At 34.6% G+C, this 13,627-nt stretch overlaps 1 protein-coding gene across 1 annotated transcript; it reads left to right on the forward strand.

Annotated features, from left to right (window-relative positions):
- The first annotated feature begins 1,852 nt into the window (after window positions 1-1,852).
- Window positions 1,853-10,931, forward strand: LOC109851837 (Golgi integral membrane protein 4-like). Its single transcript, XM_020422315.1, has 7 exons — window positions 1,853-1,871; window positions 4,002-4,184; window positions 4,508-4,992; window positions 5,125-5,235; window positions 9,075-9,544; window positions 9,656-9,771; window positions 9,838-10,931. The coding sequence occupies exons 2-7, from the start codon at window positions 4,004-4,006 to the stop codon at window positions 9,888-9,890; spliced, it is 1,416 nt and encodes a 471-aa protein (XP_020277904.1). The 5' UTR covers window positions 1,853-1,871; window positions 4,002-4,003; the 3' UTR covers window positions 9,891-10,931.
- The last annotated feature ends 2,696 nt before the right edge of the window (window positions 10,932-13,627 follow it).

Raw genomic sequence — 13,627 nt, forward strand, 5'->3', positions numbered from 1 at the left:
AAATGTAATACACATAGTATATGTCCTAATTAAATAAACACAAGTGTTTTACAATAATATTTTACTTCGATTACTGCATAATACAAAGAGACATTTGACGAACAGAGATCTTATACTCCGATGAGATTTCGGAGTTTTTTTTTAAAACTGTGTTTTAGAAAGTCACGAAATTCTCCGTCGGAGGGAGAGTCACTGGTGACGCGAAATTCTCCGTCGGGGTTTCGATCTCTCGGCGCGCCGATAGGTCGCTCAGCTGTGAACTCTCGACGATCATTGGCTGAACACCGCCTCGCTCGGAGCAACAATAAACCATCGCCGAGGAGCGAGATAGCAATTGAGAATCGTCGATGTCTGTTCCGCGTGCGTTTCCGTTTCTTGTAAAGGATTTCGCGGACGCTCGCCGGTGTTCGCGCGCTAAGTGCACAACATTGGCACAGGTGCAACAACGTGTGTGCGAGATCACACGGTTTTAATTACTCACTTATGCAAACATTTTGCGAGACGTATTACGACGAACAGCGGCCACGAGAAATCATTGTTGACAACCACCGTTCGCTCGCGCACCGCGTTCACCGTTCATCGCCATTTCGCCGACGCGGCAATCACCACGACGACGAGGACGAGGGACGCTGCCACATCGGCTGACCAGGATCCACTTGGCGATGAAGAAGAGCTGAGTTCAAAGTGCGGCTCTCGTCGTAGGCCGAGTACACACGAGGAAGTAAGTGGCACGACTTTCCTCGCGAAGTGACAGTTTCCGGATCGATGTGCATATGTTGCTTGTGAATTTTTCATAACACGTGTATGTACTAATGTACGAAAGCTATTGTTTACATTGGCGAGAGTATTGCTTTTTAGCAAGATATCCCGGAGATTGTCATTGCAAAAAACGTGCAACGTTAAACGTTTCTCGAGAAGAAATATCCTTGTGTTGATTTACTTTACGTGGAAACTTGGGGTTATGTTGGCGGAAATTTTGATATTTAAACTTTCGGAGATTCTCATCTCGAAAACACGTTATGTCAGTGTCATCAAGTGGATTGTAAAGGAAATTTTTTTCACATATGGCTTACGTGTTAAGCTGTTGTTCAGCTATTAATAGGAAAGTTAATTTTGTTCACACAAGAAATATTTGTGAGATTTTTTTTATCTCTCTTAAGAAGTTATTTCACGCTATTGTTTACGTTAGGTAAAAATATTGGTATTTTTTACTTCAGATCTATATCAGTGCACATATTTTCCATGAAACTATTTATATGAATATTTATTTGCTTTTTATATTTTTTCAGAAAACTCGTGTAACATATTTTCCTCTGTCGCTTACATATAATTATATGTAATTATTTGTAATAGTTCGTGTTTTTATATTTCGGATTTTATAGCTATTTTTACAGACTTACGTAGAGAAAGAAAGAGGGGGGGGGAGGAAAACTTAGGCAATTATTTATTTCTTGTTCACACTATTTTTATTTGTAATGCGCATTAAGAAATTTCATCTCACACACAAGCGCACAAATAAATATGTTTAACATTAAAAAGATCGTGTTTTTTAACATTAAAAATTATTTGCCAACTTGTTGCATTTACGTTATTAAACGTCAGTAAACGTAAGTGCGCGCGCATAAACTTACTCCACGAGCTGCACAATAAATCGTTTGGCAACGTCTGTGGTTTCGAATTGAGGAAAATTGACGATGATCTCGCAAATACGCGGAAATGTCATTTACGCGGTTCCACGTATACACACGTACGTTGCAGACTCTTCTTCGTGGAGATGTAGGGAATTTTCATTGAGATTGTCGGTCTGCCGACTCTCGAGATCGACTGGAAAGCACGCGGCTGTCTACGTGTCCCGTCGCTTCACGCTAATGGTTGTGTACTAATTAATCCTTCAATGTACGGATAGACAATTAGCAGCGATCGCGCGATCGATTTTTTTTATCGGTGTTTGTATCGCAAATATAGATTCAATGTTTTTTTGGAGCTTATCCAAACAATGATCTCCATATCTAATAAGTGTAAATTACATGTGTGTGCATACACACACATATAATATATATATATATATAGTTTTATATATAAAATTAACGATAACTAAACTGTCTCTCATAATATTGTTGACTTTAATAAATCTCATGCAGATCACAATTACTATGTTATTTGACTGTATCATGGGACAATTTCTCGTGACACAGTAATTTCTCAATATACACGGTCTCTCGGTTGCTTAGGCTAATATTACATTGTTAACAATGGCAACAACGTTATCAGTTTACTGCGTGCATACAGACAAACTCATTCGCCGTGTTTGAATTTGTCATGTTTCCCCAATCGGAGGATATTAACATATTTTGGTCTAATTTGCATTTGTGTGTTTCATGAATAATAATTACACGAGAAATAAATCTCGAGATTTATTATTGGTTGATGATATATTTACGAAAAACATTCTTGATATCGACATTTGCATTTTTTTTTCACTCGAATAATCTTGAAAGTTTTTGTATCCGTGTAATAAGAAGCTGCATCTTTTTTTTACCTGTAATTTTTCGAGGCAATAATAATGCGCTCAATAATGCGTTCAGTCACGCTAATACATACGCACGTGGATGTCGAATTCGTTGCGAGAACATCACGTTTTCGCGCGAACAATGCACGTGAGGGTGTCGTCGTCGGTATCGTCGTCGTCGTCGTCGGCTATGTATCCGAAACAGAATTCGCATTGCGCGTGCTCCGAAATGTCAGTGAACTCGAATTCAGCTGCTTAAGAGGTCGGTCATTCCACCCCTTTCTCTCCTTTTTTGCATTCTCGGTGTTGTTATCGTTAAATTCGCCTCGATCGAAAAAAGAGCAAAATAAATCGAAATGACTGAGAAAAGAAATGTCCGATTTTTTTGTTACATGAAACGGAACGACATCTGACCTTTGTAATCGGCGATTGATTTACGAAGCATTCAAATAGCTCTCTCTCGAGTCGTACTTTTGTTTTTTTTTTTTTTTTTTTATTGACGAAATATACCTCGTTTGTACTGCAATATTTGCCTTAATGCTCGTTTGTTATTTACAATACAATAGTTCTATTTAAAAATACATTATTATTGAAATTACAGGTAAAAAAACGATGCAGCTTCTTATTACACGGATACAAAATCTCTAAAGATTATTTGAGTGAAAAAAATGCTAATGTCAAGATCAAGAATGTTGTTTGTAAATATATCATCGAAAAACTTGTCTTTTCTCATAAGATTAAATCTACACGTTCAAATCTCTCAATAGCTTTAAGATTGACTTACAGATAATTGTTTTCGAAGATTACGTCGATATATATATATGATTATTTATTATTTTCTCTTCTCGATCTTGTTTAGCAGTTCTGCTTGCAGTCTTCATTACCGTCGCATTTAAGAAGAAAACACTCGATAATCACATTCTATATATACATCAAATCGTCTCTCAGTCGTACTTGAATATTATTTAAAATTGTTCGGATATGATGTGATTAATGAACAACGCAAGAATAAAGTTCGAATACAAAAAGACATGTAGCTTTATTGTGTGCTACAATCTTAGTACTTTATCTCTTCAACGTACAAAATTGTTGATTATTCATTTGCGTGATAAAACACATTATAAACTCCTTCTCTCAAGTCAGAAAAACGTGTCTTCAAAACTTTACTCGAAAACTTTTGTCACGAAAATCAAAGGCAAAACTTTCACCTACGTACCGCTAAATATTACTGTCAATCATAGTTTCTTAAACTAATCATAATCTACTTTTGTGATAAAAATGATATTTCCAGTTTATTACGAGAAAAGACAAGTAGCAGGGATTTAATTGCAAATACGTTATCGTATGTGATACGTGTATCGTACGTATACATATGTAACAAGTACATTATATGTATACGTGTATATAATAGTCAACATAGCGTGTTCGCTTTCTGTTTGTGTTATTCGATGTTTATCATAACAAAGAGTTCAGATTCAGTTGTTATCGACAGAAATGAGCGGTTCGCTGCTTGGCAGAGGCCGGGGCGGCCGTCTGGTCGTGTACGGGGGTTGTCCAGTATTAATCTTCATTCTGGTGTTCCTCTACCATGCGGCTACATCGGAGATGGACAGGCTGCGGGAACTGCAAGAACAATGCGTTCATCAGCAGGAAGCTCTCGCTGCTCAACTACAAGGTGGGTGATGACGGTTTGAATATAATAGCATGTGTGACCGTCTAAAATACCGTCGGGATGAAATTCACACAGTTGCTAATATATCATTTAAGTGGCGAAAATGTGGCAACGGTGTCGCAAAGATCCGCGAATTGCTCATAAACTGCAAATCGAAGAATTTATCGCCGAAAATAAAACTGTTTATTTGTAGAATTTACGGCGAAACTGTACAGTACAATTGCAATTTACGGGGAACTTTTATTTCTTTCGAATTCTCCGCTTTTCGAGTTGCTTATACTTGAGGAAGGTTTTTTTTTTTATAACGCGGTGATTGCTCTTTTCAGTTATATTCGAATATAAAGTACGATTGGAGAAATCTTTGGCCGAGGAAAAGAGCTCGAACGCTGCGATAAAGCAAGAGCTGCAACAACGAGCGACTCGCGAGAAGTCGTTGCGCGACAAGGACAGCATAGAGGCGATGCAGAGATTCAATTCGCTACAGCAGACGTATAAGATCCTTCAATCGGAGCACGAAGATCTCAAAGAGGAGTGCAAGAAGCGGGAGAAGCTAGCGTTGGATGAGACCACGAGACTGGAAACGACGCTACAGGATCTACGAAGTCAACTGCGGCAGTTGCAAAAGGACAAAGAAAAAACAATGGAGAACTTGAAGAATAACTACATGACATTGCTGGTTGACCACGAAAAGCTCGAGAAAAAGTATAACGTATCTGCGAAAAGTAACAGCGATAACGAAATGACCATTTTACACCTCAAGAAAGAGGTTTTTCAACTCCAACGTGAGATAAAAGAGCTGCGCGATGGCAAGGTACAAATTTGAACTATCACTGTGTGAAAAAAAAAATATAAAATCTAAATTTAAATCTTTTCTAATACATATATGCATGCACGCGGTGCATCATGATTGCGTAAATATCAGGATTATTATCATGTCTTTCAGAGTAACTTCTCTAAAAGCACACCTTCGTCCGAAGCTGTTCTGAAAGTTAGTCCTTTATCATCCCGGAAACCCGATTTGCCGCCGATCCCAGCGCCGCAACACCAGCAACAGGTAAGTCCGCCGTTGCCGTTGTTAAACGCATCTCGCGACTATCGCGTAGATGAACAAGCGGTTCTGTCGGAGGAGGAGATGAACAACGACGTCAACGAGCCGACAAATAATATCGGATTTATTCAGAAGAAAGGCAACATAATCGTACCAGTTGGTCCGAATGAAGTAAAAGAAACGACTACCGAGCTTTTCTCTGACAAGCAGCAGAAAGAGGCGAAGCGTTTTGAAGAAGAGCAAAAAAAACAGGTAATGTCGCCGCCTTTGAATCGGGACGACAACAATCTGAAGGACGACTATGTTCCGGCAGCGCAAGCTGAGCATCCCCTAGCACCATCTGCGATTGAAAAAATGCCCACAGTCGCATCTAGTCTAATCAGTGTCAAAGAACACGCGGAGAATAACGAGTTGCAGAATCTGCAAAAAAAAATACATGGAATTCTATTTCATAAAGACCGTGTAAAGAATGTTCACTCTTAATTTGCTATCATTTGATCAAATTATTTTCAGCTTACGGTACGTGCAATCAAACGCTGATCCGTTCTACTTCTCTCTGTATAGTTTTGGAAAAATAAAATATGTTTTTATTAAATAACAAATCCTATTTTATGGATATTAAAAAAGAGAAAATATATATATATACAGGGATACAGCGAGTGAGAAAGTGGATTTATTTCATTAATTATATACATTCAGCAGAGAGCTTTGTGGTTTCAGTCTGTGATTGGTGATTCTATTTCTCGAAATCTATTACAAATGTGATAGTATATATCAATGACAAGTAATCACAACGAGCTTATTGAGTGTACAGTTTTGGCAAACGCGACTATTTCACTCTTTTCTCAGTATTGCTAGCAGCGCCATAGGCATTTGCATTATAGAATTTGTATAAGGCCGTATTAGACTTCGTATTAGAAATTGAGAATTTCGAATTAGAGTTTCTAATTTACATGATCAATTTCTATAGCATAGAAGTCTAATACAGGCTCTGAGAAATATATGATAGATGTAGCTATATAAATTTTATATTTATGCGATGAATTTATTCGTGTTGTATGCTGTATGTTTTCTAAGTTGCTTGTGACTTAGAGGTTCGAGTATTTTCTGTTATAAGTTATCAAAATACTCTTTTTTTTTTTTAACTTATACACAAAAAAAATTTTGGCTTATCTTTAATGACTTTTCTGCATTATTTTATTTTTTATTTTATTTTTATTCTCGAAATTTGTTGTTCGTACGCTTAACACTACTCTAATCATGTAATGTGTATTAACTCTAGGATATTTTAACTATCGCATGCATAACAAATTCCAAGTGTGAGTTTTGTTTTGTACGAAGAAAACTGTGTGTGTTTTAGCAAGCATTTATTTTATTAGGAAGTTAATTTGAAGTAAAATTAACACTAAATTGTAAAATTAACATTAAAATCAAATATAGTCCTGTAACGTAGTTGTTTCGAAAGTAGTCGCGCCATTTTTGTTTTTCGTAAACGATTACCTGACATTATGAGTATAGGTTTAATTAATATTGTCGGAAAAAAGTAAGGAAAAATCAAGAAAATATAAAACAAACAAAAGAAAAATGTTAAGCAGCTGTGTGAGCTTTATTTGTCTGACGCTAGGGTGTAAAAAACAGTTCAAGTGACTATTCGGGTTAAAATTGGCAGCATACCGCTGTCAATTTACTTATTGAGAGTGTCGGTTTTCAAACGGTTTTGATTGAATGGCCGCATAATGCAACCATTGTGCAATTATTTGTACTTTTCTGCTGAACACTTTAACTGCACCACAGAAAGTTTTACTTGAAAAACATCATACTTTGCACAACGGTTGTGCTCTGTTGAACGCAACTACTAAGATGGGATTAATAAGATCTTGATTAGAACTGATGATACTCGAGTATCTCATTTTTGTTTCATTTGTTTGGGTAATACTTGGTTATCAGAATACTCAAACCATATTATCTCATATTACTCGACATAATCTTGTATTATCATTCGGATATTTGTACTGTAAGAGTATCACTCTGGTTGTGTGTGTGTGTGTGTGTGTGTGTTTACGGCAGGTTCTTTATTATACATAAGAAAGAATGCAAACTAAGACATATATATATATATATATATATATATATATTAATTATACAATAAAAACACAATATACTGTAATATTAATAAATATAAAAAAATATGGAATATAATATAAAAAGATAAAATTGAAAGAAACTACGTTACAAAAAAACGCGTTCTCTATATAGATAATAAATAAAAAATAAATATTTAATAATAAAAAGTGACATGTGAGACTATTTTTTCTAATATTTATTAAATTATAAGCTGACATACATATTTTGACACTCTTTTCTTTATTTTGGTACAAATATCCAAATGATACAAATGTCGAAGTGCTACAAATACGAGATATATCCGAGTACTCAAATAATATAAGACAATACGATTTGGACTCGATTATCTCATACCTGATCTGAAATCATCAGCATTAATCTTGACCGAGACAATCTTAAGTATAATCTTAATATAGATTATAAATACAGCCTTTATTTTTTATTTTCACGAACAAAACTATTGTTAAATTATATTTTATAATATTAACTCTTTGCCTGCAGACATAGGTCTCCCAGACCCACTCAAAAATTGCACATCAGCGTTTATAGAAAAACTTGGTTTTTTTTTTAGATATAAGCGTTACTACTAGGAATTGTTTTAATTTGTTGTTTTTTTTATTGACGCAGAATCGTTCAAACTTTTGATTTAAAAAAGCAAAATTTAAAAAATATTGACTTTTCACAAAGAAGAGATTCGATTTTAAAGTCTCGTGGGTCTGACAGACCCAGTCTGTCTTACTTGTAAGTCATTTTTGAAGTCTGCAGGCAAAGAATTAAATACATTTAATTGATTTTTACTCTGTTTATGTAATCTTTCGATCAAGTTTTTACTTGTTTACAAGCCATGCGCTTTTGTTGGGAAACGAGATGATTTATGTGTTAATAATACATATAAAAGCCACGTGTTGTCCTGAATGTGCCTGTAAATCTGTGTTCTACAATTATTATAATAAATCGTTATTATATTAGCTGCTTGTAGTTTTATTAGCAACAACCTAACCCAATTATTATTGGCTTCTGCATTATATCTTTGTTGTGTTATTGCTGCTAATTTATTTTACATAAAATTGAATCAATCCTTTAACATGCTAAAGAATGCTTAAAAAATTTTTTGCCATAAGAAAACTTTGTTTTTTATTTACGTAATGTAGCATAGTTTTATTTCTATTGCACTTAGGATTGCAAATTAATATTATTTTTAAACAATATTGCAAAAAGATATTGTTGCATCGTGCGTTGTACTTCAAGCTTTCTTCGTTATTTTCTTCTTCAGTAGACTGCTTATTTTTAACGCTTTAAAAGAAACACTTTTCTCTTTGTACAACTACTTTTACTACCTTTTATACGCGTACGCATTTATTTATAAAATATTTATATAGAAATATTAATAACAACTTTTTTAGAAACGAATAACGTCGATATAAAATGCGTACACTTTAAATTATCAGCGAAAAATGTAGGCGACAGTGTAGTTTCCGAATTTTTCACAAGTTTTCCGTCGTTTTGTGTGTGAATGAATAGCCGAAGAAAATCTAAATATAGTATAAATATTTGTTATTTATCTCGCAGAGCTCTTCGAACAGTCAATCAATCGTTGTGTTGTAACATATGATAAAAGGGACTACCGATGTATATATTTGCGACTGTTGTACGACTACACCGTATTGTACGTAATTATATACAAAAATTGTACGTAATTATATACAAAAATGTTTTTTCAGGACTTAGCGCGTGACCTTGTAAGTTCACGAAAAGCGGAAAACATCACCGTGGCGAGCAACGCCAACAGTTTGGTATCACCTTCGGTCGCTGACAAAGTCGTACCGCCACCGATCAAGCCGTTGAAAGTCAAGCTGCCGGTCGGCGTGTTACCGATTCCAGAAATGATCGAGCAACAGATTAATAATGCAGACGACGAGAAGCATCAAGAGGAAGTTCGAAAGCGAGACGACGCGGCTCACAACAATGTTCCTCCGCCACCGAGATTCGCTCCTGCGAAAAACAACAAAGAAGAGAAAGAGCCGATCGTCGAAGCCGGCAACTTGGACCCACCGTTCGTCGCGAATCCTGCTCCTATGCGACCTCTCGGCGAGCAAATCGAGAGGAGAGCAAACGACGGTGGTTGGTTCCGTGTGAGACCCGGAGTGCAAGAAGTCGGCGAGGAACTTAATCAATTGGGTCGGCTTCCTGGGTAAGTCAGTTTTTGTCTATCGTAATTACGTAAAACATGTAAAGTAGCTTATATTTTAGTTTTAAAAATTGTTTCAATGAATTTATTGTCACGTAAAGTTTTTTATTTTAGATTGGACGATGGACAAGCTAACGGCGCTGATGATCAATATGATGTAGCTGATTACGATAAGGAACCGCAACAAAAGAACGATATTCACCTGGCAGAGGGCGAAGACGAAGGAGAAGGTAATTTGACGATATCGAATAAATCGGTCGATTTACGTTGAAATTATTCTTACATCTGAATTTCAGATGACGACATGCTCGACTATCCGCATAATTTGAAGCAAGAAAAGCGGGAATGAAAAGGCAAGCATCATCGTTCGAACGTGATTTTTCGAACGTGACCAACGATCGGGTGCTACGGAAGTCGACTAAAAAAATAGTCAACTTGACCTGACCTGATCTGACCTGACCGATCGTTCGGAGACTTAGCGAAAATTATTTATTTTTTGTATTATAATCCATGCAAATCGTACACACATGTGACCTCTGTCACCAAGAACATGTTTAAATTTGTTTTCATGTTTCGATACGGAGGACACAAGAGTTTAGTCAAACAAAGACCTATATATGATAGTATGTGCGTGGTACAAATGTTATCAGTCGCTAAGAATCTTCTAAAGACGCTTCTGGTTATTTCAAAAGACTCGATGTGAACGAATGAACAAAAAGAGACGGATTGTATTTTTCTAGTTCTTACTCATCACAAGCCGAGTGCGTTGAAAGTGACTTAACTGCACTTATTACTTAAGACACTCGTGACTTTGTTACTATATAGTACAAGTGTGTTAAGTTAGATTTCTCTAAAGCGGTACACGATGCTTTTGTTTGTCCAAGAGTGCAATAAAAACATATATATATATGTATATAATAGATATATATATGTATATATATAAATACATATATGTATATATATAAATATATTAAATACTGTATATATATATATATTTAATAAATTATTGCCAAATCGTGATGCTTGTTTATAGACAGCTAAAGAAAAACATCATGTGCCGCTGGTTTTATTTTTTGCTAAACTTGCGTGTCAAGTTTTATGACAAGGCATTGTTAAAAAATTAATGCCTACTAGTGAAATCGACCAATAGCGGATCACAAGAAGCTAAAAGAATAGAGAGTAACTGTCATGTTTCATTTACTCTATCTTTGTCAAAAACTTCGAGAATTACGACTTAACTTATTTAAAATAATGGAGATATGATACAAGCGTAGTTTAAAATATTTTGTTATAGTCTTAGAATCAGTTATATATACATATACAGAGAGAAGAGACACAGTGTAATTGTACATAACGTTTGTTTCGTAATAAAAAGCAGATGAAAAATAGATTTTTACTGTGTTTATTCCTACTTTCTTGCATACTTCTCAATAAATCTTATTTTTTCAGAATATTTTGTATTTTAGCATCAGTCATCGTCCAACTGGATATGTTTGCTTCAAGCAACATGGGAATATTACAGACACGTTATCTCAAGAAAATGAATTGTTAATATTTTTAAATTGTTTTAGAAGATAGTGTATCTATGTATTAGCAATGTAATAACAACGTAAATATATCATGTTAATGTTTGCTAGCTACTCTACTTCACAGTTCATTACACAAGCCAACTATCGTCTCACATCTCTATCGCAGTTCTCGGAAATCATTTACATGTCAAGATACAGAGCGTTTTTTTTCTTCTTCATCACCGTTTACACTTAAAAGAATTTCTGCAAATATTGTCTACTCAAAAATTTGTAATAACTGACGTTTGGAATGTTTTACTTTAATTCTCTTATTTTGTATGTGTGTACGCGCACATGTGTATAAGTTATTAAAAAAAATTCTATTTTCTCGTAAGTTATCTAACGAAGAGTGACTAATATTTACAACGCGCTTTGGTACACATACATTATATTCTATTTATAAAATGGCTTCTGATATCTTACGTTATTGGATAAAAACCACAATAATGATCGTAAGACACATATTGCTATGCACAAAGCAGTTCTCATTTTTTTACACGCGCAAGCATAATTTTCATTTTTCTTGCTTATTGCGCAATATTTACGTATAAGGAAACATATCTTCGTTGCACTCCTCGTCGCCATATATGCTCATTTTATCTGTTATTTCTAGAAAATTCTTTTGTGAGAAAAGTGCGCTTTCACGTTTATATCTCGCTCGTGATACATATGAATTTACTCACTTTGACCTCTTGCCTGAGAGAGTTATCACCGCGGACCTTATTCTCGGTGAACCAGACTCAGAGACAGGCAGAATCAAGAACGCAAACATAATTTAGATTTGCGCGTGCACGATCGTTTTAATCTTTTTTAATTTGATAATTCTCCTTGTCTGTCAAACGTTTCTTCACTAAAGCGCCCGCGCTGAATGTGAACAATTTTATCAGACCAATGAATATTCGAGAAAACATTGTGCATTCATGGTGTTTTTCATTTTTTTCGCAATACTTTTTATTTGCCTGAGTGATTTTATTGAAATATGAATTACTCTGTTTTTTAGTAAAAGAAAAATTACACATTGTGTGCACTTATATGTACATATATAAAGTATAAAGTAATTTATATAGATACATGAAAAGTTTTAGTAAAATTTTTATTAAAAGTATAGATACGTAAAATTTTTAATAAAGGTTTTATTAAATTTTTAGTTTTATCTTAAATATGTCGAAAATTTTTGTATATATTTAGATAATTTTATATTTAAAAAATGTATTTTATATATTTTAAATATGAAAGAGAGAGAAAGTTATTCTCGATACAAAATTATAACACATTGTTTTATGTATAAGTTTATTGTAACGAGATATTGAAGATATTATTGAAAGCAGTCGTGTCACAATGCTCACAGAAAAAGCACTCACATCATCGTGTACGAGTGTTAACAGTCGTGTCCAATTATTCTCTTGCGAGTCTCTATGTGAAGATTAGAAGAGCTCACGTATCAGCGACCTTCGCGCAAGGATGCATGACCACGTTGAGTCAGTTATATTGTCAGCGAAGAATAGGTGAATTAGGAAAATTAACAAACCTTACATACACACACGTATACATATGACGCGTTCTTAATACTTGAGAAATTCTAGATAGAAGTAAAATATGAAATAAAAAAAATAATATATATATTAAAAGGAATAAATCGCAAAAAGCCACACCAATGGAGAAATACGACAATTAATATAATTGCAATATGAATTGCATATATAATATTAGTAGTATTAATAATATATTAATTCAGATTGAAAATTATAACTGTGAAAAATAAATACAATTCAATCCTTTCTGCGAATTCATATTTCAGAGAATGTATTTCAAACGTGTGATTTCGAGCTGATCGCGATATATGTACGCTCAGCTCGATCGTGTTCAGCGCCGCGTTAATATCGTTTGCAAATCAGAATTCATCGCCAATGTAAACGCGCGCGATTTTTATGCTCGAGGCGTTTCTCACGGAAACTGGGAAAACCGCAGATCATTTATGTATACTTGAGCGATCGATCTTTCAGAGCCTATAGGGATAAAATTTCGTTCTCAAAATTCAGTATTTCTCCACGGAAAAAAAGTACGTATACAGGGTGTCGCAGATAGAATTTGTTACAAGCGCGAGCGCGCACGTGATTTTAATGTATTCTGTCGAATATGTTAAAATATCGCTACTTTCACGAATAATTTTGCATTTATTTGTGCAAATTTTATGAATAAATGTTGAAAAATGAAATAAAATGTATTATATATTATAATATATTAAAATATATTATATATTATAAAAAGTGGAAAATTAAAACGTCACGTTTTTCTCAAAAAAACGTATTGACAATTATTGATCTATCGACTACAATTTACGAGAAATGATGTTATTACAAATAATATTGATAGCGTTCTCGTGTGTGTGTACCGACTCGTCTTTCATGTACTTTTCGCAACCTTCGACCTTGGGAGCTTAGTGTGAGTTTCGAATGTTTCATCTTGCGAATTTCTAGGCGACGAATCTCGATATGTTATATACACACGCACACGTCTG

Source organism: Pseudomyrmex gracilis, unplaced genomic scaffold (assembly GCF_002006095.1).
Source record: "Pseudomyrmex gracilis isolate BER0280 unplaced genomic scaffold, ASM200609v1 scaffold_21, whole genome shotgun sequence".
In the NCBI taxonomy this organism is placed as follows: domain Eukaryota; kingdom Metazoa; phylum Arthropoda; class Insecta; order Hymenoptera; family Formicidae; genus Pseudomyrmex; species Pseudomyrmex gracilis.

Coding starts and splice junctions, on each gene's coding strand:
- LOC109851837 (XM_020422315.1), top strand. CDS start 4,004: ATGAGCGGTTCGCTGCTTGGCAGAGGCCGGGGCGGCCGTCTGGTCGTG. Junction 5,236..9,074: donor CGCCGCAACACCAGCAACAG/GTAAGTCCGCCG, acceptor ATGTTTTTTCAG/GACTTAGCGCGTGACCTTGT. Junction 9,545..9,655: donor CAATTGGGTCGGCTTCCTGG/GTAAGTCAGTTT, acceptor TTTTTATTTTAG/ATTGGACGATGGACAAGCTA.